General features: G+C 42.9%; 1 protein-coding gene across 1 annotated transcript; it reads right to left on the bottom strand.

The window, feature by feature from the left end:
* Positions 1-4,040: 4,040 nt before the first annotated feature.
* Positions 4,041-15,612, bottom strand: LOC144133948 (uncharacterized). Its single transcript, XM_077666994.1, has 4 exons — positions 15,485-15,612; positions 8,637-8,919; positions 4,949-5,153; positions 4,041-4,069 (listed from the first exon to the last, which is right to left on the bottom strand). The coding sequence occupies exons 1-4, from the start codon at positions 15,610-15,612 to the stop codon at positions 4,041-4,043; spliced, it is 645 nt and encodes a 214-aa protein (XP_077523120.1).
* Between the last annotated feature and the right edge of the window lie 10,769 nt (positions 15,613-26,381).

Below are 26,381 nucleotides of genomic sequence, written 5' to 3'. Positions count from 1 at the left end.
GAGTCCTGGTCGCAAATAGTCCGTGGAAAAAAGCTGTGCTAGAAAGAGTCAGTCCTTGCAGAAATAGGGTCGAGAAAATTACTTGAAATTAAATTAAATGTAAAAAATGTAATTGTAAATCAATTGAAATGCATGAAGCTGACAAGCGGGGTTTTGTTCTGGCATGTGCTCATTGTGCAATTTCCTTTTTGTGTGAACGTGCCAGTGTGAAGTCCCATACTGAAGGGAGGCTGCACCATGCAGGCAAATATTCATATCTTTGTGCAATATTCGGTAGGGTATCTAGTACTCCTAACTCTTCGCATTTATCATCAAAACGCCGTATTTGTGGCCTAATCAAATCTGGTTTCTTGTTGAATAATCTTTTAGATGCGCACTTGGTGACAATGGGATGGCAGAAATGTTTAGGGAGAGAACGCGTTTTTAGGACGCACGCACAGTGCGACTCTTCGATCCTCTAGTGCGTGCTCATTACCTCGAACGTAACTACTGTCTACCGGGGTTGTTCTATATGCTCCAGTTGATAGTTGCAGACCAAGATTATGAACAGGATCTAATCGTTTCAAGTAGGATATGCTTGCTGAGCCATAAACTACGCACCCGTAGTACAGCTCGGAGCGCGCCAGAGAGCGATAGATTTGTAATAATCTTGCTCTAATAGACCCCACCGTTTTCGAGAGGACACCTTTAATACATCGAGGGCTTGGGATGCTTTCTTTTTAAGGTTGTTAATTAGCGGTAGAAATGTGTTCCTTTTCAAAAGTGACGCTTAGAAATTTGTGTTCTTGTTTAATTGGTAATGCAGTTTGGTTCAAGTACAGGTTGGGATCGACCTGTAGGCCTTGTCGCAGGGAGAACAGAACAGCTACTGTTTTAGAGGAGGATACTTTAATCCATTTTTGTCTGCCTAAGCAGCCAGTTTATTTATTGTAATTTGTATTTGTCTCTCACCGGTCGATATGCCTGCAGGAAGTGTAAGGTACCTGTAGGTCTTCTAAATAAACCGAATGCATTATGGTCTGGGGTATTACTTTAGCTAAGGAATTCATTCTTACTATGAAGAGCGTTGGGCTCAGGATGCACCGCTGGGGAACGCCGCTCTTTTTTGTGAAAGTCATCCAAAGAGTATCTCCTAGGTAGACTCGGAATGCGCGGTTAGCCAGGAAGTCGTTCAAGTAGTTGAGCATCCTGCCGCGGACACCTAGTTTTGCAAGGTCACGGAGGATGCCGAATTTCCACGTAATATCGTAGGCCTCCTTCAGGTCAAAGAAGACTCCGATACAGTGCTGCTTCTGGATGAAGCCTCCCGGGTGATGTTTTATGTGCGGCCAAGGTGATCCGTAGTCGAGCATGCTTTTTTGAATCCACATTGATGTACATCAAGCAGTCGCCGAGATTTGATTAGGAAGGTGAGTCTAATGTTTATTACACTTCGAAACATTTCGCAATGCCTCTCGTGAAGGCTACTGTTCTCCAACTGCTAGGACTTGGTGGTTTTTCAATTTTCAGAAAAGGTACTATGACTTCTTTGTTGTAACCCTCGGGTACTTTCCCAGTTATTCGCATTTTGTTGAAGGATTTCAACAGTACCTCTATGGCACCAACTGAGAGATGGGCAAGCGTAGTGTAATGCACCTTGTCTGGGCCTAGTGCTGTCTTTTTGCTGAAAGATGATACTATTTTTATTCCTTGCATTGTGCTAGGCTGGTTACAGCCCTCATATAAGCCTGCTCCAGATGGAAGTTTTTGCTTTTCTACAATTTCTTTGTGCTTCTGGAACGTGTTTGTGGGACCAACATGAAATTTCAGCAAAATGCTCCCTCAATATGTTGGCCTGTTCGAATGATGTTTTTGTCCCAGGTGTTGTCAATAGCGGAAGTCTGAAAAGGGTATGGTCACCAGTGAATCTACAAAACCTTTTTCACAATTTCTTTGATATTATTGACCTGTTTGAGAAAACATATTTCTGGCATGAGGATTTCTCTGCACTCCTTCGAACGAACCACACTCTGGCCTTGGCCCTCTTAACTATAAGCAAGTTCACCACAATGAGATACCGACAGAGAGCGCCTCAGGCTTTACTTTGCTGTTTTTTTTTAACATACATCTTGTGTCCACCATACTTCGTGTTTCTTCTGTGCGAATCCTGCTGGTTGTGGTATAGCGAGTGTTGCGGCCGATATGATGTATGAAGTAAACCGTTCATTAATTTTATCTAGGCTGTAGTCGTGAGAAATTTCTTTCTAGAGTAGAACTTGTAAAAAGTTACCAGTCGGCGAGGTTTATTTTCTAGGGCCGTGGCCTTGAGATGTCTGGAGTAGACGATGAGAGCATTATGAGTGCAGGTAAGTGATCACTTCCCAGGGGGTCACATAAAACAACTCATTTAAAATCTTTTCAAGAAATGGTGATGCAAAAGCTAGATCAAGGCCGCTCATTTTTGATGAGCTTCGGCACCAATATGTTGTTCCCGAATTTCAAATAACGACATTATTTTACAGGATAAAATCTTCGATCGTTGGTCCCCTAGAGACACAGCGTTCACTTCCCCAAAGCGGAGACTGAGCGTTAAAATCTCGAACTACAATATTTGGCTCTGGCCGTTCATCAATCAGGCCTTCTAAATCTTTGATTGTTAATGTGATGTGCGTGGAAGAAACACAGACCATGTCGTTATTGTTTTATAACTGATGATGCAAACCTCAACCACCTTAATTTTTGTGTTAAGTTTGATTTTTTGAGCATGGACACCGCTTTGAATTACAATCGCGACGCCTCCAGAGAGTCTCTTTGCCTCCTCGCGATCGCGTCGAAAAGTTTTATGTTTTAAAATAATTAAATGTTGTGCACCAACATTGGTCTCCTGAACACGTAAGGCTAGAGACAACATTGACTCCAAGATATGTGCTATGTCACTGTAATTCTTCAACAGTCCTCCAGAGTTCCATTGAACCACAAAAGTGTGTTTGTGTTTTTGGGTCGGAATAGAATAATCACCACCACCTCCCAGCGTGATGTCCCTGCGGATGTTCAAGAACCCGTGGTATCGCCACTCACCAACTCCTGCTTGAAGCAGATGCCCCCCGGCGGGCTGAACTCACATTAGAATATTTCTGTGTAAATGATGCTTTTATGTTTTCTTTTTTCCTGCCAGGTGTGTGGGATTGGAACTCCTTAGATGATACGGTGATTGTAGAGCCAACTGTTGAGAAATTCTTGCCAATAGCTGAAAAAACGTGTTTTCGGGAAACAAAATGTTATGTAAATTATTCCTTTTTCACACTTTTTGGGGGCTTTGCATGAATTTGTATTCTGATGGTTATTTAAAAATGTGAAGGTGTGATGATGATATATGCGTTATCTTTCTATTGATTTTTTCCAATTCAGTGGCATATTGTCTCAATATTTTCCACTGTCCTTTTTGCATACTTGCAATAGTGTTTGGCCTTCTCGACTGTGTGCGTACCAAGTGAATCCCACTTCTGTAAAAATCTCTGAAGGGAGTGGCAGTTACAATAAATAAATAAATAAATAAATAAATAAATAAATAAATAAATAAATAAATAAATAAATAAATAAATAAATAAATAAATAAATAAAAATGTTCACTTCGGAAAGCGTTTAACACCACTTATCTTGGAAAAGTAGGGCACCAGCAACAGAAGGCGACAGACGGCAACAAGCGCTGAGGTACAACTGAAATATCTGATCAGAATGCCACTGTTTATATATCCATGGTCTTCAGCGAAAACACCCAAAATGCATGAAGTCTACATCGGTGCAACAAAATGAAAAATTTTACACATTCACAGGCTAACCTAAAGCGAAAATTATCCTAAAAGAAAACCAAACTCATATTTTTTTTTCTGGAGACCAACAATAGCAGAGCAAACACATCTCGTGCCAAGCTTCATGATCACAAAACCGTATATCTCCCTCGTGAAGTTGCCTAAGTCGTAAGCTATCAATCGGCACTTTATATCTAGCTATTGAAGTTGACTTTGTAGTAGGCTATTAGTCGGCAGTTTTCAATCCGGACATCAAATGTCGAAAACTGTGCAGTCATAGACTGCAACAGACATGGCCTAAATAGAAATAATATAGTGGCATTTGTGACAACGAAGCGCAGCACAAAGTGTGCCGGCTCCCCTTTTGTCACTTTCTTTAAAAGATACAAAACCGAACACAGGTGCTTGGTTTCACCTGGATAAGTTTTTGAGTACGTTAACCTTTTAATTCGTGAAATGTATTGCATTGTTGCACCCTTCTTGCTTTCCCCGTACATTTTGGTGCAGCGGTGATTGCCGCGTTTACTTAGACGGTGGCGTGAATAAATCTCCCTCTTGTAAGTTACCGCTGATTCTCATGTCTCCTCTCATTATTGTGTTTTGCACTGTGTAGCCTAGATATATCAAACCACCTCGCTCATAAGTTAGTGTTGAACATTATTGAGTTTCCTGCATATTGACTTTTACACCAATATGTTTCAAAGGCGTAATTGCCAGGCATACGATCCCAGAGATGACGAGCGCGAGACCAGGAGAAAGGTCATATTCACTAGAAACCGGTGTGTACCCGGCAAGATCGGCCGAGAACCCACCGTACCCGCCGGTTTCTACTTTGTAGGAACTTTCTCTTGGCACTGGCCGACTGCCCACCAGCCTACCTTATTCCGCAGTCTCTGCACTACACCTGTGGTAACACGGAGAAATGGTTACTCGTATCTGTGAAATGCATACACATTCCGGCTTTTTATACTGTGCACAATTTTTCTATTACCTCCTAGGTACTTTTCGCACTAGTTCACGAATGAAAATTTGCCTTAAGAAAAACTGCCGTTTATTCAAAGCTATCAGCATCTAATTTGTGTTTTTGCAAAATTTAGACAACCCCGATAATGCAAAAGTGAACGCATTTTATTTTGCTAAAATTGTGTTTTTATGTGTACTTGTATCCTTGTAAAAAAATATTTGATCATATCTTCCATTTATTGTAAAATTCAATGCGTGGTAGCTGGTGTTCACAAGACCCATCGTTGCATTGGTAAGATTTCCGACACCAACGGAGTGATAGCCACTGGAATTGCGCGGTTGCATTGTAGAGTAATAGGCAAACCAGCCGTCGAAGGTGACGTTAGCAGAAAATATGCACCACTGTAAAATAAACAAACAAAATTAAGTGCGACAAAACGAGCATAAATGACGTTACCAAAACTCTAGGGGCCTAAGTAAACTCCAGAAATTATAGAACTAGCCCTGGGTAACAAACTCAGCCCTACAATCGGCTTTTACTGCCCGCTATAGACGAAGGCGATGTATGCACATGTTTAGAGTGCGGTTCTTTCTCTGTAAAAAAGCTTTTTCTTATCGGCATAACATTACTGCACTCAGAGAAACGAAGGGAGAATAATGGGCAAAGCGGCCAAGTGCGAAAATATACTAGTCTACTATTCGGAACGGGCGGAAGAGATGATGGGTTAAACGACAATAGAGAAAAGCAGCTATGAGTACGTTGACTTCAGTGAGGAATTAGCATGCGGCAAAGTCACCGCCTTTCGTGCTCTCTCGAACACTAGAAAAATGGAGTAGTTCCTTGCTGCCATTCGGATGCCGTAGTGTTCATATTAGTGGTTAGGGAAGGTTTGGATTGAGAAACAAATAAATTTACCACGTGCTATTAATAGGGTAAATGAAGACAAAATGAACAAAACGACTGATCATTGCCATTCATTTTCTTTTGTGTTTGTATTTAACGCGTTCATATAAAAGCGAACAGATAGGACAGGCAGCTTCTTAGATAGAGGCACTATGCAGCGTTGCTCAAGAAGCGAGTAGACAGATGAAAAATTATGAGTGCACATCAGGAAGTTGTAATGAATAAAAAATCCTTTTTCGACAATGAGCCCAAAAGAACGGTACCGGACGGAAAAAGAAAACAGACAGTAAAACCTCGGCAACTTGCTTAACTTGTGAAAATAGGCTAGGCATAACAACACTTCACTCTATAACTACTTTTATTGATTGCAATCGTTTTTTTAATCGTGTATCTCACGTTATCTGGCATATCGAAGCATGAGTTTTGGTTCTGCCAGATGTAACTATTATACCGATGTGTAAGATCGAACAGAGGAACTGCTCTGGTGGGGTAATGTAGCTACTTTGCCTCTAAGTGATGGTGACAGTTGTTTAAGACTGGTCGAAAGGATTGTTAAATTTTTATCAACATCATCAGCCTGACTACGGCCATGCCAAGGCAAAGGCATCTGCCTTTTCTCTTAAATTGTCAGCTGCGACCAATGTATCCCCGCCAACTTTTTTTTTTCACCCGCCACCTTTCTGCCGCCCCCTGCTAGGCTTGCCCTCTATTGTAATCCACTCCGTTACCCTCAAGTGTCAGCGGTTATTTTGCCTAAACATTAAATGCCTTGCCCAATCCCATTTTTTCCTCTTGATGCCTACTAGCATTTCATAATTCCGTTTTTCTTCCCCCCCCCCTCTCTACATGCTTCCGGTTTCTTAACATTGCACAATTCATTTTTCTCTTCATAGCTCGCTCGTTGTCCTTAACTTATGCTGCGCCTTTTGGTTAGCCTCCACATTTCTGGCCCGTAGGTGAGTACCAGTAAGATACAACTATTGTATGCTTTTCTCTTCAGGAATATTGGTAAACTGCCATCCATGATCTTAGAGAACCTCCTATAGGCGCTCCAACCCATTCTTATTACTCAATGTATTTCCCTGTAATGATCCGGATCAGCTGTCACTACCTGCCCTAAGTAGTCGTATTCAATTACCACCTCCAGCACCTCGGTGTAAATTCTGAAATGCTTTTTCTTTGCGAGACTGTTGAACATTACTTTGGTTTCCTTCATACAAATCTTAAGACCCACCATTCTGCTCTACCTGTCTAAATCATTGATCACGCTTTGCAGTTCGTCTGAGTGACTTAACAATGCAATTTTATCTGCGAATCGCAGAATTCTAAGGTATTCTTTATTACCCATTATCCCCAACTGTTTTCAATCCAGGCTACGGAACACCTGCTAATACGCGGTGAATAGCATTGGCGAAATCGTGTCTCCATACCGGCACCCTTCCTCATTGGAACCTTACTGCCGAAATTAAGAACTAGGGTTGGTATTTAGTCGTTATAGATACCTTCCAGTATTTTCACATAAGACTCTTCCACACCCTGATTCCGCAATGCCTTAATGACTTTTTCTGCATAAAATTTTCTACACCCCTTAAATTAACGTTGCTTAAGTTGATTTGGTATTCTGCCTCTCACGGACTCCACGTGCCCTAGCGGCTCTTTCGTCACTGTCGAAAGGTTTCAGTAAGTTTTTGTCCACCCTCTTTTCAACCGCTCGGTACTAATAAGTATTGAATTTTTGAACGCGAATCACTTATACAGTAAAGAAAGTGCTGTGATCATTTATTTAAACAAAAATTCTCTTTTGTTGTTCTAATAAGAGCACACGTCGCTCTAGTTCACCGAAGCTCTTCTAAATTATCATGCAATGCACAGTGCACACAAAAAATGACTCATCGAACGGTCAGTTTTATACATCAGTGATTTATCTGTTGGCCTCGCAAAAAATGCACACTGAAATGGGGACACCGCTGATACATAAACATAAAGCCCTATCCGCGTGAAGAGGACTAGCATTTGCACTAATGTGCACTAAAATAATAAAGCACCCCAAAGCTTTTCCTAGGCATTTCTACTGCCGATAATAAGTTTGAGCCAAGTCATAATACGCTCAAATTCAGGGACACCGCATGACGCAGTTCAAGCTCCTAGCTGCTGCGAGTAGACATCAGACTGCTGTCCGTACAAGTTGTTCAGGGGAAAATCTTTGTGACGTCTTCCTCTTTCATGCGAACAATAGATAAATTGTATGTACAGTGTTTTCTTCTTCCTTCCTGTCATAGCCTGATTTGAAGCTTGAGTATATGCGTATAAATATCAGTTAATATCCTGGATCAACCTTTTCAGCACTTACAAACGACAACGCTACCTCCATAGGTTGTACCAAAACTTGCTTCGAAAAGTTTCACACTTATTTTGCAGTTCTTAATATAACCGCGGGCTAATTATTGAAATATTCCTGAGATGTATGGTTCCTTTTTGCTACAAACTGTTTAAATGCCTTTGTATTGGTTAGTTTATTTTTTTCAGCGTTGTTTTTTGAATGGGTCGTTTTTGAAAACTTAAGTAAAAACAAAAAATCGCAAGCATGCATGTCTAATTTCTCCTTGAAATATGTGTTATTAACTGCTGGAAAGGGACTTGAACATGGAAATTATCGACATGAGGTTTCTCGCGTGACCAGAAAATCGAAAGGTAGGTACTGCCACTTCCAGAGATACAGAAATTATGCAGTTTTACTGTCTCGTTGCATGGTGATGTGCTATATTCATCGTTCTCACAAGAGAAAACAACCATCATTGGCAAGGAGCATAAAGGGAAATGCAATTTTTCACATACCCGCTCCGAGCGACTGAGATTAGGGCGTATGGTGGCTACTACTTGTTTTACAAAAAGTACAAAATTTAGAGTTTCTAGAGAGACTATACCTTCGCTTAAAATGAAGAGAATACCTAACGTCACTAATAAATATCCAAAATCAATACCTGTCGTGACATCACAAGCCGCTCCTCTGTTATCTTCTTCTTGAAGCCCTTCGATGCACGAATTATTGCTGTGGCGCCATTGAGGTTCAGCGTGAAATTCGTCTTCCGAACTTCAGTTCTCGGAATCATGGGAACGGTGACTGTTACGACGAGGTCAAAAGGGCTTCGAATGCTGTGATTGAAGCGCCAGATATAGAGGGCCATGACACCTCTCGGGTACTTATTATTGTCAGGAATGATATTCCTACATTTAATTTGGTCCGTATTGGCCACAATGGGGTGCCTGTAAGAAGAATGCGCCAGTTTTGATTCGCCTTGCTCGAAAGCCTTCAATTTATTTCAATATAACATTTTCACTTCGGTAAGAAATTTTTGCGACTGGTGGTCTTGAAAGATAACATAAGGAAGTCTAATAAAGGGCTTTCCGAAATATATCTACCAGACAGTGTCGCACACCTAATCTGAAATGTGGCACAACAGCATTTCAACACTTTGTTAACAGGTGAGTATGGGTGCGGTCAGCGAGACCGAAACCAACGACGCCGTAATTAATAGGAGATTTCTAGTTGTCAGAAACGTGGTTGCGTCGTTTGGTCGTGTACGAAAATGCATGCCAGTGCAGAAGACAAATTATGTCTCTACTTAAGCGTGGATCCAGCAGCTCTCACCCAAGTGAAAAAGTTGTATTCTCCAAAGCATCTACTGAGCCTGAGAAATCTTACGAAAATTTATAGAAGGGAGGATTTTTATAGCAAACCATTGTATTGAAGGCATCTGGAAATTAAAAGCTTTTTTATGTGTGTATGACTTAGTTTGTAATACTTTTATTACTTTTAAGAACGTGCTCCTTGGCCAATGAATTTTTTGTGGCAGCGCTGCACAGGGGGAATGTTTTTACAGTTCAAGAGGAATGCCGCTATTTCACACGACAATTTACCCGTATTGTAATAGTGTTATGCGCTCTACGTAAAACTCTGTTAGGGGCTCCAAATACAATGATTGCGCAGCAGCACTGGTCGTGGGCATCACAAAGAGCTATGAAGTTCAATAATAGCGACTGGAATATAATGCATCAAACGACTGCCGAGAAAGTCAGGCCCAAGGTTCCTTGAATGAGATGTGCCAGTAAAAATTAAGATAATTTACCGCGAAAAAAATGGATGACATTTAAGCACTGCTAAGCACGGAGTATTGTGCGTAAACACAGTTTTTGCAGGCAAACATCACAGCCACGTACCTGAAAGCGCGATTTAGGTCTCCGCTGACTCAAGGTGCTATTTACGCGCATGTTCCCCTTTATTACCGTCAATGCGAATTTACTAACTGTACGCCAGCGGCCTATGTTCTCGTGCTTCGTTTCTGCAACCACGTCGCCAATGACGAAGCGTATTGCTCTAGTGCCATGTTTGAGCGACAACTTTGTCCATGCGAACGCATCCAGCGTACATACATCTCTCGGTCACTGCCATAGAAAAGATCAGAGAGCGGATATTAGTGTGATAATAGTACTATTTGAAGAAGAAGGCGATGTGCACTGGGCAGTGCCATAGTGTGGTGCTGTTTAAGAAGAGATCGTTTGGCTGCTCCCACAGCCGGGGAGAACGACGATGACGGCGTTTCTTTCTGTCGTGTTTTTCATGTTCACTGAAATGTATGAATCGGCCCTAGGCAGGGGTACTGTTGCGGCGCCTGCCGACAGTAATAATTGCCGTACTGTTCTGCCCCGCATGCCTGCCAGTAAGATGTACTTCAACTTCGTTTTCGTTTTTCTGCATCCAGACCTTGCTGGCGGTCCACATTGTGGCCTGGACTTTCCAGATGCCTTACGTGGTGTCATAGACCTAAATAAAATTTGTCCAATCGGACCGATCCAGATGTTCCAGGTGTTGATAGCGCAGATAGCCTTGGACAAACCTAAGCTCGTGAGAGATACAGGTGAAAAGCCGTCGTTGCCTTCTCACTGACCGAGAACAGGAGCCTGCGAAGGTCTAGATTATTTGGCTCCGAGAATATCCGGAGGACTTTTACATTCCTGACGACCCTCAAGCTTGCGGAAAGGTTAGTTTCGTCACAGTGTAGCACTGGAGGGTTTCTGAATTGGAGGGCATGCGTACTTTGAATAGAGACTTTGCCTTGGCTGTTGGTGATGGCAGCCTTGTCAACGACGTGCATTATTTTTTTACGCCTGGTGTTTCGCAGAGCCTGGTTTTAATACCAGATAGGCCACCCTTGGGCCTCTGTTTCCACAAGGCTGGGCAAATACGCCGTACGTCACTTCGTACAACCCGATGCAGCGACTGCAGGCGATTTGGCCGTAGTACAGTGGATTGCATCGTGTCCTACCAGATAAACTCCGCAATGGTATCCATGCCACGAAAGACACCTCGGATGAGTATTTGATCGATGCTACGGAGGTTTTAGATGCGGTTGGTGGCATGTCAACCGACGCACCTATTGAATAAGCAACTAATGGCCGTCAGTGGTGCCGTTCCAGAGGTGCAGCGTGCTCCGCTTTCACGCTGCTTTCACGGACGGGTCGGTTGTATGGAGATCTCGATCGTCAGTGCCTTGCGGAACTCGCACCAGAAATACATAGATGACAATCTTCGTGCGGCTGCCTGCTTTGTGCGTGAGCTACAGGAAGTAAAGCATGGTGATGTGCCTGCGGCGCCGTGTCCATGCACTGTTGGGATTCCTGATTCCAGTGCCGGATGTGTCATAGAGGCAGTTGATTGCGACCCTGGCCGTTCACTTCCCAACGGAAACTTTGGCGCGGATGTGCTAAGTCGGATTGAGGCCGCAAATTTTGATGCGTCAGCGAGTTCCGCCTCCTCCAATTGCGATACCATCCCAACTAAGCATAACTACCGCCGGCGAAAGTCCAAGAGCAAAAAATCCCTTCGGCGCCCCAGATCTAGGACAAAGAATGCCATTTCCAAAGAAGTCTCATTTTCCAGATTGGCGCGAAACGTCGCAGATGCTTCACATAAGTACTAGTCTGTCACCATGGCGAACGTTTGGCAGTTGATAGTCACAACACTCAATATCTGTGGGCTCTGATCAAGACAGAAAAAGGCATATTTGCGGCCACTGTTTCTCGGCATTCAGCTATACATTGTCGCCGTTCAAGAGACTAAGATAGAGTTATTTCATTACTGAGGTAGCCCTCCGGCCCTTGTAACAGATTAAAAAGTATGTCTGTCACAATCGGTGGATCTTTATTCAGGTTGCTTCATGTTTTTCAAAGAGAGTCTGTCTTTCTGACTTCATGTCTCAGGTTGACAAAAAAGTGGTCAAGATATGTTTTTACATTCGGCTGCATTGCGAATCGTGTTGGTTCATCAATTTATATGCTTCCAAAAATCGAATGCAACGAGCAGTTTTCATTCAGGATATTGCAACACTTCTCGACTGCGACTGATGTGAGATATTTATCGGGGACTTCAGCTTTGTGTACTAGCTACGCAACCGTGCAGGGCCTAGCAAAAACTCCGATAAAAGGACTGGTCAACACTCAGTCCTCTGCGAAACAATGTGGCCCACTGTCTCCACTGCTGTTCGAACTATTCTTGAGCCAATTTCCGTAAGCGTTATAAAAATTGGGCCTTCAACGGTTTCCGTGTAATGAAGCACGAAATTGAGGTATTAGCTTATGCAGATGACTGCGTGCTTTTCTGCACTCATAAGCCTAGCATCCATGAGGTTATTCGTATAACGTAAGACTTTGGATCAGTGTCAGGAGCTCGGATATTATGTTCTATGAGTTTGTGGTCTGTGTATAAAATGTGGAGATCGACGACTGCAGAATATGCCGGTACGCTAAGAATACGTAGGCCAACCAAGTACCTTGGTATCTCTTTGATTGCCTATAAGCATAGTGCATATTAGTAGAAAGGACCGTGCGCACTCTCAGCGGTATACTCAGACTTTTGTTCGCCATGGTCGCTCAAGAATTGGCAGGCTGACCGCAAGTAATCCGACTGTCGCCACTAAAGGTATTGAGTACTCGAAATTATTAAGTGCACAAGACTATAACCAGCATTCTTTCAGAGTTTTTGCCACTTTTGTGTTGGTTTCGTCGTGTGAATCTATGTGGCGAGATAGCCTTTTCCGGCCTGTAAGCGCTTGCGGTCGTTGTTTAACCTGTCTGCATATCCGACAGACAATTTTGTGCGCTTTATATTTCCGTGGTGCTACACCCATTAGTGCGTGCATAATTGCGAGTCAATATAGTCTCTAATATAAAGCATATGCCTCTAATATAAAGCATCCTCACACGATTCTTACAAATTTTCTAGAAGCAGTGCCAAATAAAGAAGACAAATTCTTGCTGTCATCTTACACACGTCATCAATGCGTTTCAGCCCTTAACGCACACCCTGAATTTCCTACCTTTTTCCAGGCGGGCGTAGAAACATTGCCAGGTCGTCATTATTTCATACCATATACGATACCGCCCAGCTATTTTTCTAAATCATGTCTTTGCTGCATATCATTGCTCAGTTCACCCAAATCATCCGCATAAATTGCGCGTGATTTTCGCCGAAAAAATAAAGTATCAGATGTCGCCGCTGGTATTGACACTATATCAATTAAACGCATTGCCATTGAGCATCGTCAGCCGAACCAAATCAACTTCTATTGAAACAGCTTGGCTAACAATTTTTTTAACTCAAAAATATGCGTCATTCCACCGTGACTTATGAGTGCCGTTATATTTCTGTCGGTAGCATTTCGTTTTGCTTATGTTCAGTTATTTCTTGTGCTTTGCAGAACCATACCTGAGCTTGCTTTGTGTACCAACGTGTTTGCTCCGGCACAACCTTTTCCGTCAAATATTATCGCGTTCTGTGAAACATTCCGCTCCCCCCATGTAATGCCCTCTTCCAGGATTTTAGGGCAAATAAATAAAATGGTCTAGTGAAACTCCTGGCTGCACGGTGACGAGCGTATATTTTGTCACTGACTGAATTTTCGGTAGCAACTCTAATGGACCTCGAGCCAAATAGCGCGAGAGCATCGTAGAGCAAAATATTTCCTGGTATTTTTAACAGTCAGGAGGTAAAAAAAATCTGCTGGCCGATGAACTGCTTGTCATTTTTGGACATAAAATGTACCACCCTACTAAGAGCCGAAATCGAAGTAAACCTTGCAAAAGAATTCACATTTAGTCTTGCTCACAGAAGGCTCATGCAATCTCAAAGGAGAAAAGCTTGCATGATAAATCACACTATATGAAAAACATGATACACAGGGTAAATAACCAGACCATCTTGTGCTGTACCGGGCGAAACTGCACATACATCAAAGCTTTATACGCGAATGAAAGGCTAAAATTATACTAAAATTGTTGTGCGATAATTTTTGCTTATGATCGAAAAATCCTTATATTGTGCATGGCTTCTACAGTCTCTTTTAGAAATGTGCCTCAGAAATTTTAAGTAAAAAGAATCGAAACATGTTGATACATTCTAAAATCAATCGACTGGTCTTTCTCATGTAGAAAGGAATATTGTAATAACTGGCTAAGCTCTGGAAATGAAACTTCTTGCTATTATTTTTCAAAATTTTACCTTTCCAGAAAACGTTTTTGTAATTGCACTAAATCAGGTCAGATTATATGTTCTGCTAAGAAACTTTTGTTTGCAATCAAAAACGTTCGACAAAAACCCAAGTGCTTAATGCTATATATTAACTTATTTATTTATTTGAGAGTGCTGCAGGCCACTGCTTGGCCCAAGCAGGAATGAATTAACATTGTTACATAACCAAAAGAATAATATTATACAATGATAGCAGCACACGGGTACCAAGGAAATAAAATGGTACAATATTAGTAGCACACGGCTACGGATATATGAAGGAGCAGTATTTCATACGGTGACATAAATGATGTCCTGCAGGAATTAGTTGTACAAAGAAATTGTTCCACAGGTACGCAAAAATGGCTTTTAAAAATTGCGCTTTCAATAGTGGTCATCCGATCACAATCCTAAAAGCGTCTGGTTCATATCCTTCAGTGTCGTTTCATTCAGTGTGTTTACGAAGACCTTCATGGTACATTCCTTTATTATTCTCCTGATCCACCTTCCGGCATAGCGCCGGAAATGTGCCCTTGTACAAAGGTGTTGTGAATGTAGTTTACTGCTGCATTTAAAAATGCACAGTGACTAATAGTCTTGAGAGGAGGAGAAGAACTTTATACTAACAGACTGACTTCATAACAGTGCGGTCTTCTTTGATTGATTGGATAAAGAGCGCATGCACTCGTCCAGCGAGCTAACGTAGGCCTACAGAGCTTCGCGCCAATTCTACCCCACCCCACCCCTCCCTAGATAACAAACACGCAGCACTGAGGCACAGACTACAGACACACCCATCACCCCTTACCGTAGCCCACGATCGTCCCTCCTTCCCCAATCCTGCTTGCACCCTGTGCCCAGAACCCTTTGCCGCTTCTGTGCACATCCTCTCCCTCTCCCCGGTGAACCTCAAGACCTGGGAGGACTAGGAGACCCTGCTGCGCTCGGTGAACCCGGCCGTGCAGACCATCGCCACCGTCCGCGCTGCTAGTGTTATGGACCTTAGGGAAATAAACACTTGACCCAGGGGCTTGGCCTGAATTATTCCGCAATATTAAAGTTTTTTTTCTCTCTCTCTCAAAGGAAACATCCGAAGGCAGTCCAACCGTAACAAATCAGCGCTAGCGCGTTCATAACGAAAGTTTTTGAAACTGAATGCCTTTTCTCAAGGTGTTCTCCCACGCTCTAAAAAAAACACGTTTGCGAAGTGTGCTTGTCCCAGTGGAGGCTATGCATTTTTACGAATAGAGGAGTAAGTGTACTTACTCATTGCTCCTGTTGTGCATTTCGGTCCAGTAGCTGTATTGTTTGGTTAAACCCCAGGTCTGAATATGTCGGTGACTTTTATTCACAGAAATAATGTACTGTTCTGCCACACTTGTCAGATTCACCATCTTCGTGGTGCCTTTCGTGAAAGAACGGGAAGACATCAACTGATTCGTCTTTCCTTCGTCAGTGTCGTAATAAAGTTTTTGGATAATACATTTATGCCATTCAACCTCGAGATGTTTTTTAGCTATGAAGCCTTTGTCTGGCTCTCTGTTTCTTTCTGGGAAAGGATGCTGCACTCAAGTAAGAATATTCGCTGCTTAGTAGGATGACTGTTCATTAATTTTAGATCATCGCACTCAGAGAGAAGGCCATCTTAGAGCATAAGAACGTGGGTCTTCTTTTCTTTTCTACTTGTTAGAAGCATTTGCATTGTGAGGTATTTATAATTTTTATCACATTGCAAACCGCAGAGTGGTGCCCAGCATTATGCTATGGGCAAACCAAGCAGGAAATCGATTGCGAAGAAATTTGATCAATAAAATATAGGTAATACGTCAAGCTACAGCTCGCCTTATAATCACCCTGGACTCACGAACCGTAGGTGCAGGCGACGTTTCCTCGATTTGAAGACTCGTCCCGAAATTTCAACACGATCTTTGCTAACCTTATTCCTGTACTTTACAGCTAAGAACACTGCTGTGTGCCTTTATTATATATTAAAAATTGAATTCAAGTTAAAAATAGTGCAGTGAGCACCTCAGTCTAAATAACGTAGGAAATAGTCATACAGTCAACATTTTTGATTTTGCACTTTCGTGCATTGCATGTGCTCGAACTGTGAAAAAACTTGGGCATTTCATAGTAGCGAAATCGAAAAATGATTTCTTATAACCCCGACATTCTTCTCGCTGTCCGGCCTGCTTTAGAAAAAAGTTACTTCTCAACTGGAGGCACACTTACATGAAAAAAGACGAAGGTTTCAATTCATTCTTGAACTTTTATTTAAAATCAGTGCTCACATACTGTGCTGCACCGGAATGGAAGTTTTAAATGAATAAAACTCTTGTGTACGAACAATGTAATGCAGCCTCAAACCTTTGGGAGATGATTCATATTCAAACCCGTTATTTTTATCAAAGCACATGAACGCCACTCAACATATTCATTGCGTTAAAGATTTTATTCTACACAAATGTTAACACAACAAAACTAAAATAAACGCGCTGGAAAATCTGCCGACATACGGGGTCTATATATCAGATATGTTTCTTACCTCAGCCCGTACAAATATTATTTATCACTTTTGTCACAACTGCACTAGAATATCGAAAACCAAACATATAGTAATAAGAAAAAGAAAAGGAAGCTGCAATAAAACTTAATCCTCTAAAAATTACAAGCTGGAAGGACAAATAGAAAAGCCCAATGCACTTACAAAAGTGTGTCCTCAAAGAAGCTACCGCCTTTGTACCCGAGTATGCTTACAGACATCTTCTTCTCCCATGATTTCTGGTCCAGTTGTGTAAGCAATCTGTTATTGTCTTTTATCCATTTTTTTCTATCGGGTTACATGCTTTGCTAAGTCCCAATATTCCCCACATCAAGTGCTTCATTTTATTTTAAAAAATGGAGTTATAGGTAGTAGAATAGACGCTCCAAGAAGAATTTGAAGAAGTTCCACATCGTTTACTGCAGAACTTTTAACTTTTTTTCCTGTATATGCCATTCGCAACCGCAATGAAGAGCTTGCAGTGTGGTGACGAATATTCACATACTTATTTTGAAATTAAATGAGTTGCATCAGTTTGTACATTTCTCTAAAAAATGTGAAAACTTCAAAGGATATCTGAAACAAGTCACAAATTTTGAGCCAAGTTCGGATCCTCTAAAAGCTGCTTGGGACAGCACTACGCAACATTTGCAATTGTTAAAATTTATTGAGAATATTCGCTCGGTACTGTTCTGCAGTCTTCAAGAAAGCCGACAGAAAGAATCGTGTGCCCATTGTGATGCCCATTCGGCAGGCAACATTCAGACAAGCTTTCATCCTAGAGGGTTGGTAGTTTTCAGGCTCTTTTGAAACCAAAATCCCAAACATTACCATAGCCTGCACTTTATTAAACGCTGTCTCAAATAGAATATAGATTACACTTGAGAAACTACAGACACGTAAGAAGAGTTTACTGCCGGGATAGTTGATCATACACACTAAAAATGTTTTTGCCCCAAACAACACGCACAAGAAATACGACGATACCACGGGCGCTCACTTCAACTGTATAATAAGGGTGAAAGCACTAGACATATATAGCCCTCCAAAACCCTGCGCATGCGTCAAAGGCAACATGGAAGGAAAAATTCTATCAGACGCGATAGAAACTTCATCTATGCCTCGTAAATGAAAACCGATGTGTCATACAGTTCGGACTCGTTTTCTTGATGCAGAAGGCTTCCAATGTTTCACGTGATGTCTGGTGTCTGCCTCTACTCAGAAACCTCGCATCACGGAACCGTGGAATGCAATCAGTGCAAAGCGTGCAGTGATCCACAAGTCGTTCACCTTCATTATTTTCTATGCCTTTTGCTTGCTTCCTAAGCCGGTCGTTTTGGAAGGCTATATATGTCGAGTGCTTTCATCCTGATTAAACAAGTGAAGTGAGCGCCAATGGTGTCGTCGACTTCCTCTTGTATGTTGTTTTGGTGCAAAAATCTTTTTAGTGTGTACTACAGATACGACACTGACACCTTGTGGCCAGCATCGAGGTGCTGTCGCTGCCCTTCGTGTGAGCTTTGCTGTGGAACTCAGTCGGCCATATCGATGGTGAAGCAAAAGCAGGTTCTTTGTAGTGCCCCAATAATTTTGCACGCACCATCTCGCGTAGATTACATGAACAATTAATGAATCAAGAAAGTCAGAGGAGGCTTCATTTGATATTTCAGTATAAAATGCAATACTTTGGACGCATTATTGCTAACATAGAGTTCACTTTTTTAGAAAAAAAAAGAAACCTCTGAATACTGAACTGTTTTAGTAATTACAAAATGAATATTTTAGTCTAAGAACATTAAGAATAGGCCTTATTTCTAGGTTATAAAATGCACGAACAAATGTGCACAGTATTGTTTTTCTAATGAAGATAAAAAAGCATTGCTTACCTCTTTTTAGTACCTCCTGGAAAAAGATATGTGTATCGGTATTATTTACTCTGCCTAGTAAGGTGTACATGGCTCAGTTAATTACAGAAAATTCTGTTGTATTAAACCGGCATTTATTGCCAAAACGCAATAAAAAGAAATAGTGTGCTCATTTGACAAAAAAAAAACTGTACTCAATCTGGTGGCAAGGTGGGGGCTTGGCCTTGTTGGTAATACGTTCCTGACACAAAAACAGAACCTTCAGAGGCTGACGAAAAGGAGAAAAGGCCCAGACAAGCGCTTGTATATGTTTTTCTCTTGTTTCTCAGCGTTGTTGTCGGCGCGCTTTGTGTCTAGAATGGAAATGTTATCTTCGAAGCCAAACATTTTCAAAAGGTGATAAGGTCACGAAAACAGTGGCATTTGGGTTGCAAGAGCAGCGAGGACATGTTTGTTTCAGTGGGGTAAAATTAGTGCAGAGAATGTGAACGAAGTGCACTGAGTTGCGAGGTGAATATTGAAACTAAAAAACACCTTTTTTGATTTCATGCTCGCTAATATGTAGAAAAATTGTTGACGCCCCTTCGTGGGCTCTCTAATGCAGAACGCTAGAAGGCGCAATAATTGATTCGATAAATGATATACGTTCTAGAACCGACAAGCCGAGAGTGGCAGTTTGCCAAGCTATGGTCTGTATGTAGAGAATATCATATTGTCGCGGCGAACATTCTTATAGCAATGCTCCTAGAGGAAGATACTGGCGGAGAGTAATCTTTTAGGACTGTCGAAATACTAATTCCCGCGTTTATGCTTTTCTATTCACAGAATGTTTAGTACATCTGAACGCTGCTATCCGAAATCAATCCGTGCATTGGGTAAATCTGTTTAAGCTTTTCTGATATCATCGATGTGCGTGTGACACATCCAAAGAACATACATTCGGCACCGTACTAAATGGGGCTTTCGGGAATACAATTCTAGGGTGTTACTCTAGATCGAAATAACCTAAGGATTGTACTGATGTTTCCTCTCACAAAATTTTGTAAAGTATTTCGAATCCATACATGTTCACCAAGATAGGTAATTTCCGCGAGCACAAATCAGTCGCCAGGATATAAAGATCAGACATTTCATCAGGAGAAGCTTATTTCTGGAAATCGATAAGAGAAGTGACCTAGAAAAGGAAACTGTGACATTTCTGGCGAAATTATACACTGGGCAAATTGGGTATGTTAACTGATATGAAATGAAAATTCTGCTAATCAAGAGTGTAAATGGAGTCAATCACTGAATTAAATTTCTCTAAAATACTGATAACAATAATTTTTTCCTAACCGCATAGCGACTTCAAGAATGCATATTTAATTTCTGTGTTTAGCTGCAATTAGTAAGTCATTTGGATGCAGACTTGAGCACTTATATATTTCTGCACTTTGAGAAGAGAATAGTGTAGAGAGGTAAAAAATCCTCTTACGAGAAGTGTTCTAAATGTTTCCTTCCATTAGCGCTCTGTGAAAATTCAGATGCACAGAACTCTACCGTGTCAACATCGATATTGTTGCGTAACGCGATTGCTCAGTGCCTAGCGCGCAGGGCTGTTGAGCGCACTGATGAAATGTTTAATTCCGGCTGCGGGAGGCAAATTCGAACAGAGGGGAATTGTTGAAAAGCTACTGTGCTTTCTGTGCCAGTGCAAGTTGGGAAAACCTTATTTGGCCGGATTTAATCTTAGTGTTTTAGTGCGGCAGTCTCTCTTTGCGCGTGTGCAGCTTTGAGAGCCTAAACGATTTATAACAAACAACATGTCGTTCCTATTCCCCAGTTATAGGTTTCGTGACATTGTCGTCGATATCGCGTGTGGAATTCGTTCTACACAGCAGTTATGAAGAATACCGCAGCAACTGCAGCTGCACCTGCAGCGCCAAAGTCGAGCAAAAAGCGCCAACTGTTCAAGCCCTCACCGAAAATTTCCAGTCCTGGCTGACCTTATCAGCTGAGCTGCTCCAGGCTATGTAGCTGGCTATTTTTATTTCAAAATTTTTTAGTGATCTGATGTCCACACGCCGACAGTATAGGAGCGTTACAGGAGTGGTAAGGAGATGCCCGCACTAGCCCGGTGGGTATCAGCGATGTGTGGCACAAACGATTTTGTAAAAATAAAATGACATACAATCTGCTACAGCTGCAAAAGAGCCTGTCCTTTGCAGCGCCGCATGACCAGCGCCGATGGGGGCCTGCGACAATGCAGGCGGAGTTAGCTGAAGCCACAGGGCTTCACAAAAAGTTGAGGAAGCTAGGACAACTGGCAGCAGTTGTCGTAGCTTTCACGTGCGACCTTAACATCGAGAGGCTTGACGAGCTTGAGAAAGTCGCCATGGAAGAAATGGTCACGAGAAGGACTGGCAGCGGGAATAGCGGTGCAGCCAGCTTCGACAGTAAGCACAGTGAACGCTTATGGCAGACCGTGGCGTAAGGTGGAGGCGTCACACAGATGAAGGCGACCGTCTATCGGCAGCGCAGTCGTAGATAAAAGAGATTGGCGCAGGATAGCACTCACGTATTGCGACGTTGTCAGTTTGTGTGTCTGTACACGTGTGGAGTAGAAGAATCACCAATGACGTTGCAGAGGTTAAAAAAGCTCGACTTACACCTCACCGGACTCCATGAAGGCCTTATACTGCGATAGATTTTGTCACCGTAAGAACATGGCGTAAGAGTTCGAAGAGAGGTCGATGAATTTAATGGTGTATGTAGCGCCTTCAGTACCAATTCGAGGCGTATATACAGTGAAGCACTCGACAAGCCGAGACTTGCTGCACAAAGGGACAAATTCTTATGCGTCCGCATCACAATTCACTTCTTGCAGCGAAGTTTCAGACTCAAAACAAATAGAAGACTTCCGATATTCAGTAAGCACATAGCATTGGTGTCTTTGAGAAAACTTTTTAGGAGCGATAAATCTCATCAGTGCAGAGCAACTGCGATAGCATTCTCTTTGGTCTCATCAATCGCTTCCCATTATAAATCTATTTCAATCCCACATTCATTGTTTTTGACTCCTCAATGTACCCCAAATCGTATTTCCTTCCAGTTCCGACTACGAAACTCCGCAACCTGTGCCGCATCAAAAGATCACAGCGACTCCTCATAGCACTACAGGCGCAGTGGTTCAGCGATACGCCACTGCACCGGCAGATGGCTGCTTCAAACACTGCTGCCGGTGGGGCTTGTGACACCCAAGTTTGATCTTCCCAAGCAATGCCAGATGGAATCGATTCCAGAGGACTTATTTTCACATTGAAAGTTCTTAAGAAGGCTATTTTGAATGTATGCCTGCTGCTGTCTTAGGAATTGTTTTCATATTTACATTTTCGCTGAGTCGCTCCTACTGCGCAAGAGGAAGAGGAAAACACTTTATTGAAAGCCCGCACTGAGGCCCAAGTGAAGAAGAACGCTTGTTCTGCCAAGTCTTGGTAATCACCTGCCGCATCTCTCTCTTCTCTTCTATAAGTGGTGAGGGGCACGTACGGTTGACTGGTGGCAGTTGGAGAGAAAGAAGAACCCCTTAACATCACCAAGCAGGTGGACGCGTCACGCAGACGTCGGCGCAGACGCCGCCGTACAATTTTTGCCTTCATATTCTTCGTAATGGTATGGCCTTAATGTAGGAATAGCAACCTTTTATTTAAAGCGACCACTGTACTCTTCGAAGAACAACGTTCTTTGGCGTTGTGCAAATTCAGTATCTACATTGGTGACGGCGCATTGAGAATTCTGAGTTGCGACGTGGTGACTGTTAACATCGTCGACCACACAGGCTGCGATCGTAGGCCACCGGTGGCTCGTGATGGCTAAACGGCTCTGTAGGGAAGTAGTCGCAGGCTTCAGGGCTACGAGAGTCAGCAAGGAAGAGAGCGGAGTAGCTGTAGTAACACATCATGCGGCCGCCATTGATGGCTTAAGGTTACCACAGAGGTGAGTTATCTGTTGTCCGTCATAACTGGAGACGATAGCGATGACTATAGAGCGGAAATGAATGGGGTGGCCCGGTTGCGAGCTTGAACCCCGAAATTATGTTTCTTGGCGGGGCGTTCTTGCGGCTTCCGTAGAGGTAAGCGGTGCAGCAACAGGTGGATGGTGGCAAGCATATGCCATGACTTTGCACACTTGCTCCGGAAGCGGCGGCTGTTGTAGCAGAATAACCAAGGCCACACGGATGGCTTGGAACAGATAAAAGAAGCGACTGCGGCCCAGCGACTTCCTCAGCAGCCAGTTGTTTCATCCAGAGGATAAGCGCCCTGTCCTCTGTGATGGTGACTACTTCCGTTGGCATCTCCGTCTACGCAAAGGGAGTTGAAGGGAGTGCAGAGAAATGATTAGGGTACAGGGGAGTAGGAGTAGAGGAATAGATTAAAGCTCCCTTTGGGCATCCTGTCATAGTGTCACAAATAATAGGGAGTCTAAAACAAAATTATGAAAGAAAGAGTTGTGAAGAAGACGAGGTTGCCGATAAGAATGACATGGATTAACCGAAGTCTAAAAACTATGTAGAAGAAGCATTTGGTAAAATGGAAAGAGATGATTGGTGGAGAAGAGAAGAAGAGAGGGACGACGACAAACAAGTTGTTAAACTTCTCGATACGTTTTCTTTCCTCTCAAAATTATTTTCTTTCTGATTAATTCTGAAAATTTATTCATTCTACTCGCACCGCTTTGTTTCCTTGAATTCAATTACGATTTCCTCAAGCTCTCTCAAAATTCGTGATTTCCTTTTTCACTCTTAATCCTCCCAGGTTATGAGCCGTTTCAGATAAACCTGGATGAAACTCTCCCTGTTTGAATCTGCACCAAACCCTGGCCAATCACCCACCATTGGTATGTGCCATCGTATTTCAGGCAACAACAAAAACAACGTTGGCTAACGCCAATACTATAAAAGGGCGAGGGAAAACGAGGCATGGGGGAAGAAGAGAGAAGTGGAGGCACCGGCGGATCAGGGATGCTTCGGCTGGAAGAGAGCGACGCCGTCTACTGCTCCGGTGATTTCGCGTTCTACGGCTTCGCATCGTGGACTTCCTGCCCTTCCTGAGCCCGTTCTGGGAAGTTAACTGAGGACGCTTCCACCTGCCACGGCCAGGGGTGTCTCCAGCGCTGTTGCCACCCATCCTGGAGGTGCTCCCAACGCTAATAACACCGGTATCACCTCCACGAGCGTTTTGACCGGGAGCTTGTACGACGCAGACAGCGATGTCGCAAGCGACACCAGCCTCTGCACGTCGAACGCATCTCGACGCCGGCTACTGGACCCATGCAACATCGCATCTGCACCGAACCCACCGTGAGCACGAACGCCGACCGCTAACATTAGAACGCTAGCAGTAGACGCTAGTAGCAGAGTTTCCGGTTCGTGTATATTGATAGTCTTTGTCTTTTGTGTTAGTTTTGTTAGTTTTGTGTGCTAGCGTTCGTGTTAAGTAGGGTGTAATAAATGTGCGTCTGTGTGGGTACACCTTTCGTCTAGTCCATTCTTTCGGTCCGAGTGTTCTCCGGGGAGATCTGTGATACATATAGACTCATAGATACTGAGTGATACTGAAAATTCCCGAGGCAGAGGTATGGTTATTGGCAAGAAACATATGAAAAGCGGCACGCCATACAATTTCTCGCATGTTTGTTTTTTAAGCTGGTGTAACGAACGAGCTCACACAATTGGAGAGGGACTATAAAGCTTATGTATAAAGTGTCAGAAAATTGAGCATTCTTCTTTTCGTGCACGCGAAAACGATGCTCGGTGGGAAATTCTTGCTGTGCCGGTTTACCGGAAGATGTCGGCGAAGATTTCTTTGAAGGCGAGCAATGAACCAGTAGTCCATTTTTAATTTTTTTTGTAGTTCAAGATAGCAATACCGATAAACAAAGGACGCACATTCTCCACCTTCATTCCATTATCGCATGAGTTATGTGACCTCACCAGTTCGTACGTGAAAAACGAGTCCTATGGGCCATGGCCTTTCGTGCTACTTAAAATGGCATGGTCGTGCCGTCGGAGGGTGCCAGAGCAGGTATTTGTCTTCGAGGCTACGAGTGGAGTTTCTTAGGTGGGCATGGTGCGACTGAGGGTCCGTTACGCACCCACGGGGTGTAAACGCGGCCCCTCCATAAAAAGAAGAGCTCTACTGGCAGCAGAAGCTCCACTCAAAAGCTTAGGAAAGGACGGAAATCACAGGTCGTAGATTGAATAGTTTGCCCTTTCGTACCGTGGTATGGGCGATGGGCTGGCCATGGGCTGCAGTTATAGCCTATATTCTTCTTAGCATATTGAACGAATTTTCGCTGCGTCATTAGATAAAATACCTTGTCCAGGAATACATTAGTTACACAGTAATGTTTAGGAGAGAGAGAGAGAGAAGAAATTTTGCTTCGCTGCTTACGTTAGTCGGACACAAGATCAGCTAGGAGGGGGTGACAAATACAGCTAAGCTTCACCCACATTTGTTTACTGTTTTGGTTTGCACCGACACAATTTTATCCCTCCTTAGGCGGAAAATCGGCAGCCTTTGTAGGTGTCTGAAGCCTATATCCATACACCCCCTGTCGATCGAAAAGCCTGGACGACACCGGCTCCTGAGCCACTCCGGTGGGAGCAAAACGGGACATCAGCTGTAAAAATTCATCTATCACCGATTAGACATACACCTCCACGCACCTCTATCATCCCGAAGCATACACACAATAGAAGCTCACTCAGCAGGTGAAGTAAGAACCCAAGACCATAAAAAAATCAAATACGCACTGAGGGCCTGATCTGTGTAAAGGCGAAGTGTAGAATCAATACACTAAGCGCAAATTAGTTGTGTCAAAGGGATTGAGCATTTGTGCATATTTGTACTTGTAGGAAAATAACAGCCTTTGATAACAGTAGAGTAACAACAGAGGTGCTTCTGAAACGTCAGTGGGAGTGTTTCTGTGCTCTTCCACTGCACATTGCGCGAGAGAGAGTGGCGAAAGTGGAAGAGCAAACGCAATACAGCTGCTTCAAGAGCAGAAGCAGAAGAGAGGTCTGACGCCGACGTGAGTGAACTCAACATCTTGTCACTAAGAGCCAGCTGTCGATGTGCTTCTTTGTGTCCCTGGGACCACAGAAAAAATTCTTAACTTATCGCTAGGTAAGCTGCTGGCATCTCCTAGACCCGTCTGCTTTGCCGCTGTCATCAAGTTTTATTTGTATATTTACGAAAAGTAAGTGCTGTAAAAAATGGTGAGAGTGATGCTAAACGGACGCTGTAAAATTTATAATCAGCTTTTCGAATACAGTGGGCCAACTGCGACTAAGGTTGAGCGCCAAGAGGTGCAGCTAGCGAGAAAATCTTGAAAATAAATTGAGGGCTGCTGTAAAGGTGAAAAGTTATTCGAAACTAAGAGCTGAGAACCTATATTTACTGCGGGTTTGTAAAAGTGCATTGCGCTTACGTTCAGTGCTGTTATTTGTCTCGATGTTAGCTGCGCCGAACTCATTCGTAGAAGTAATAAAATGAGCCCCAGAGTCTTCGCTGGCATTGTGCAGTGGAGAAAATAATCTGGAAAGTGACGTAAACATTTCGTTAATTACAAGTAGTTTCTTTCCTGACTGGCCCAAATGCGTACTGCATTTACGCAAAGCAAGTTTCGCAGCTTCACTTTGGAAAGGACGCAAAGTAATTTTTGAGTCCGTAAAAACGTGTACGCTGAAGTATAGCATTTTAGAAGAAATCTATGC

The sequence above is a fragment of the Amblyomma americanum genome, chromosome 5 (genome assembly GCF_052857255.1).
Source record: "Amblyomma americanum isolate KBUSLIRL-KWMA chromosome 5, ASM5285725v1, whole genome shotgun sequence".
Taxonomy (NCBI): Eukaryota; Metazoa; Arthropoda; class Arachnida; order Ixodida; family Ixodidae; genus Amblyomma; species Amblyomma americanum.
Note: the sequence above shows the minus strand (reverse complement) of the source record. Positions and strands in the feature narration are given on the sequence as shown.

Bases quoted from the DNA above. Each gene is read 5' to 3' on its own strand.
- LOC144133948 (XM_077666994.1), bottom strand. From the start codon at position 15,612: ATGGTGAATCTGACAAGTGTGGCAGAACAGTACATTATTTCTGTGAAT. The intron at 8,920-15,484 runs GTAAGTACACTT...TTCTTCTTACAG, and splicing joins ATGCACAACAGGAGCAATGA to GCACCCCATTGTGGCCAATA. The intron at 4,070-4,948 runs GTACACATAAAA...TGTCTGTTGCAG, and splicing joins ATTTTTTTACAAGGATACAA to TCTATGACTGCACAGTTTTC.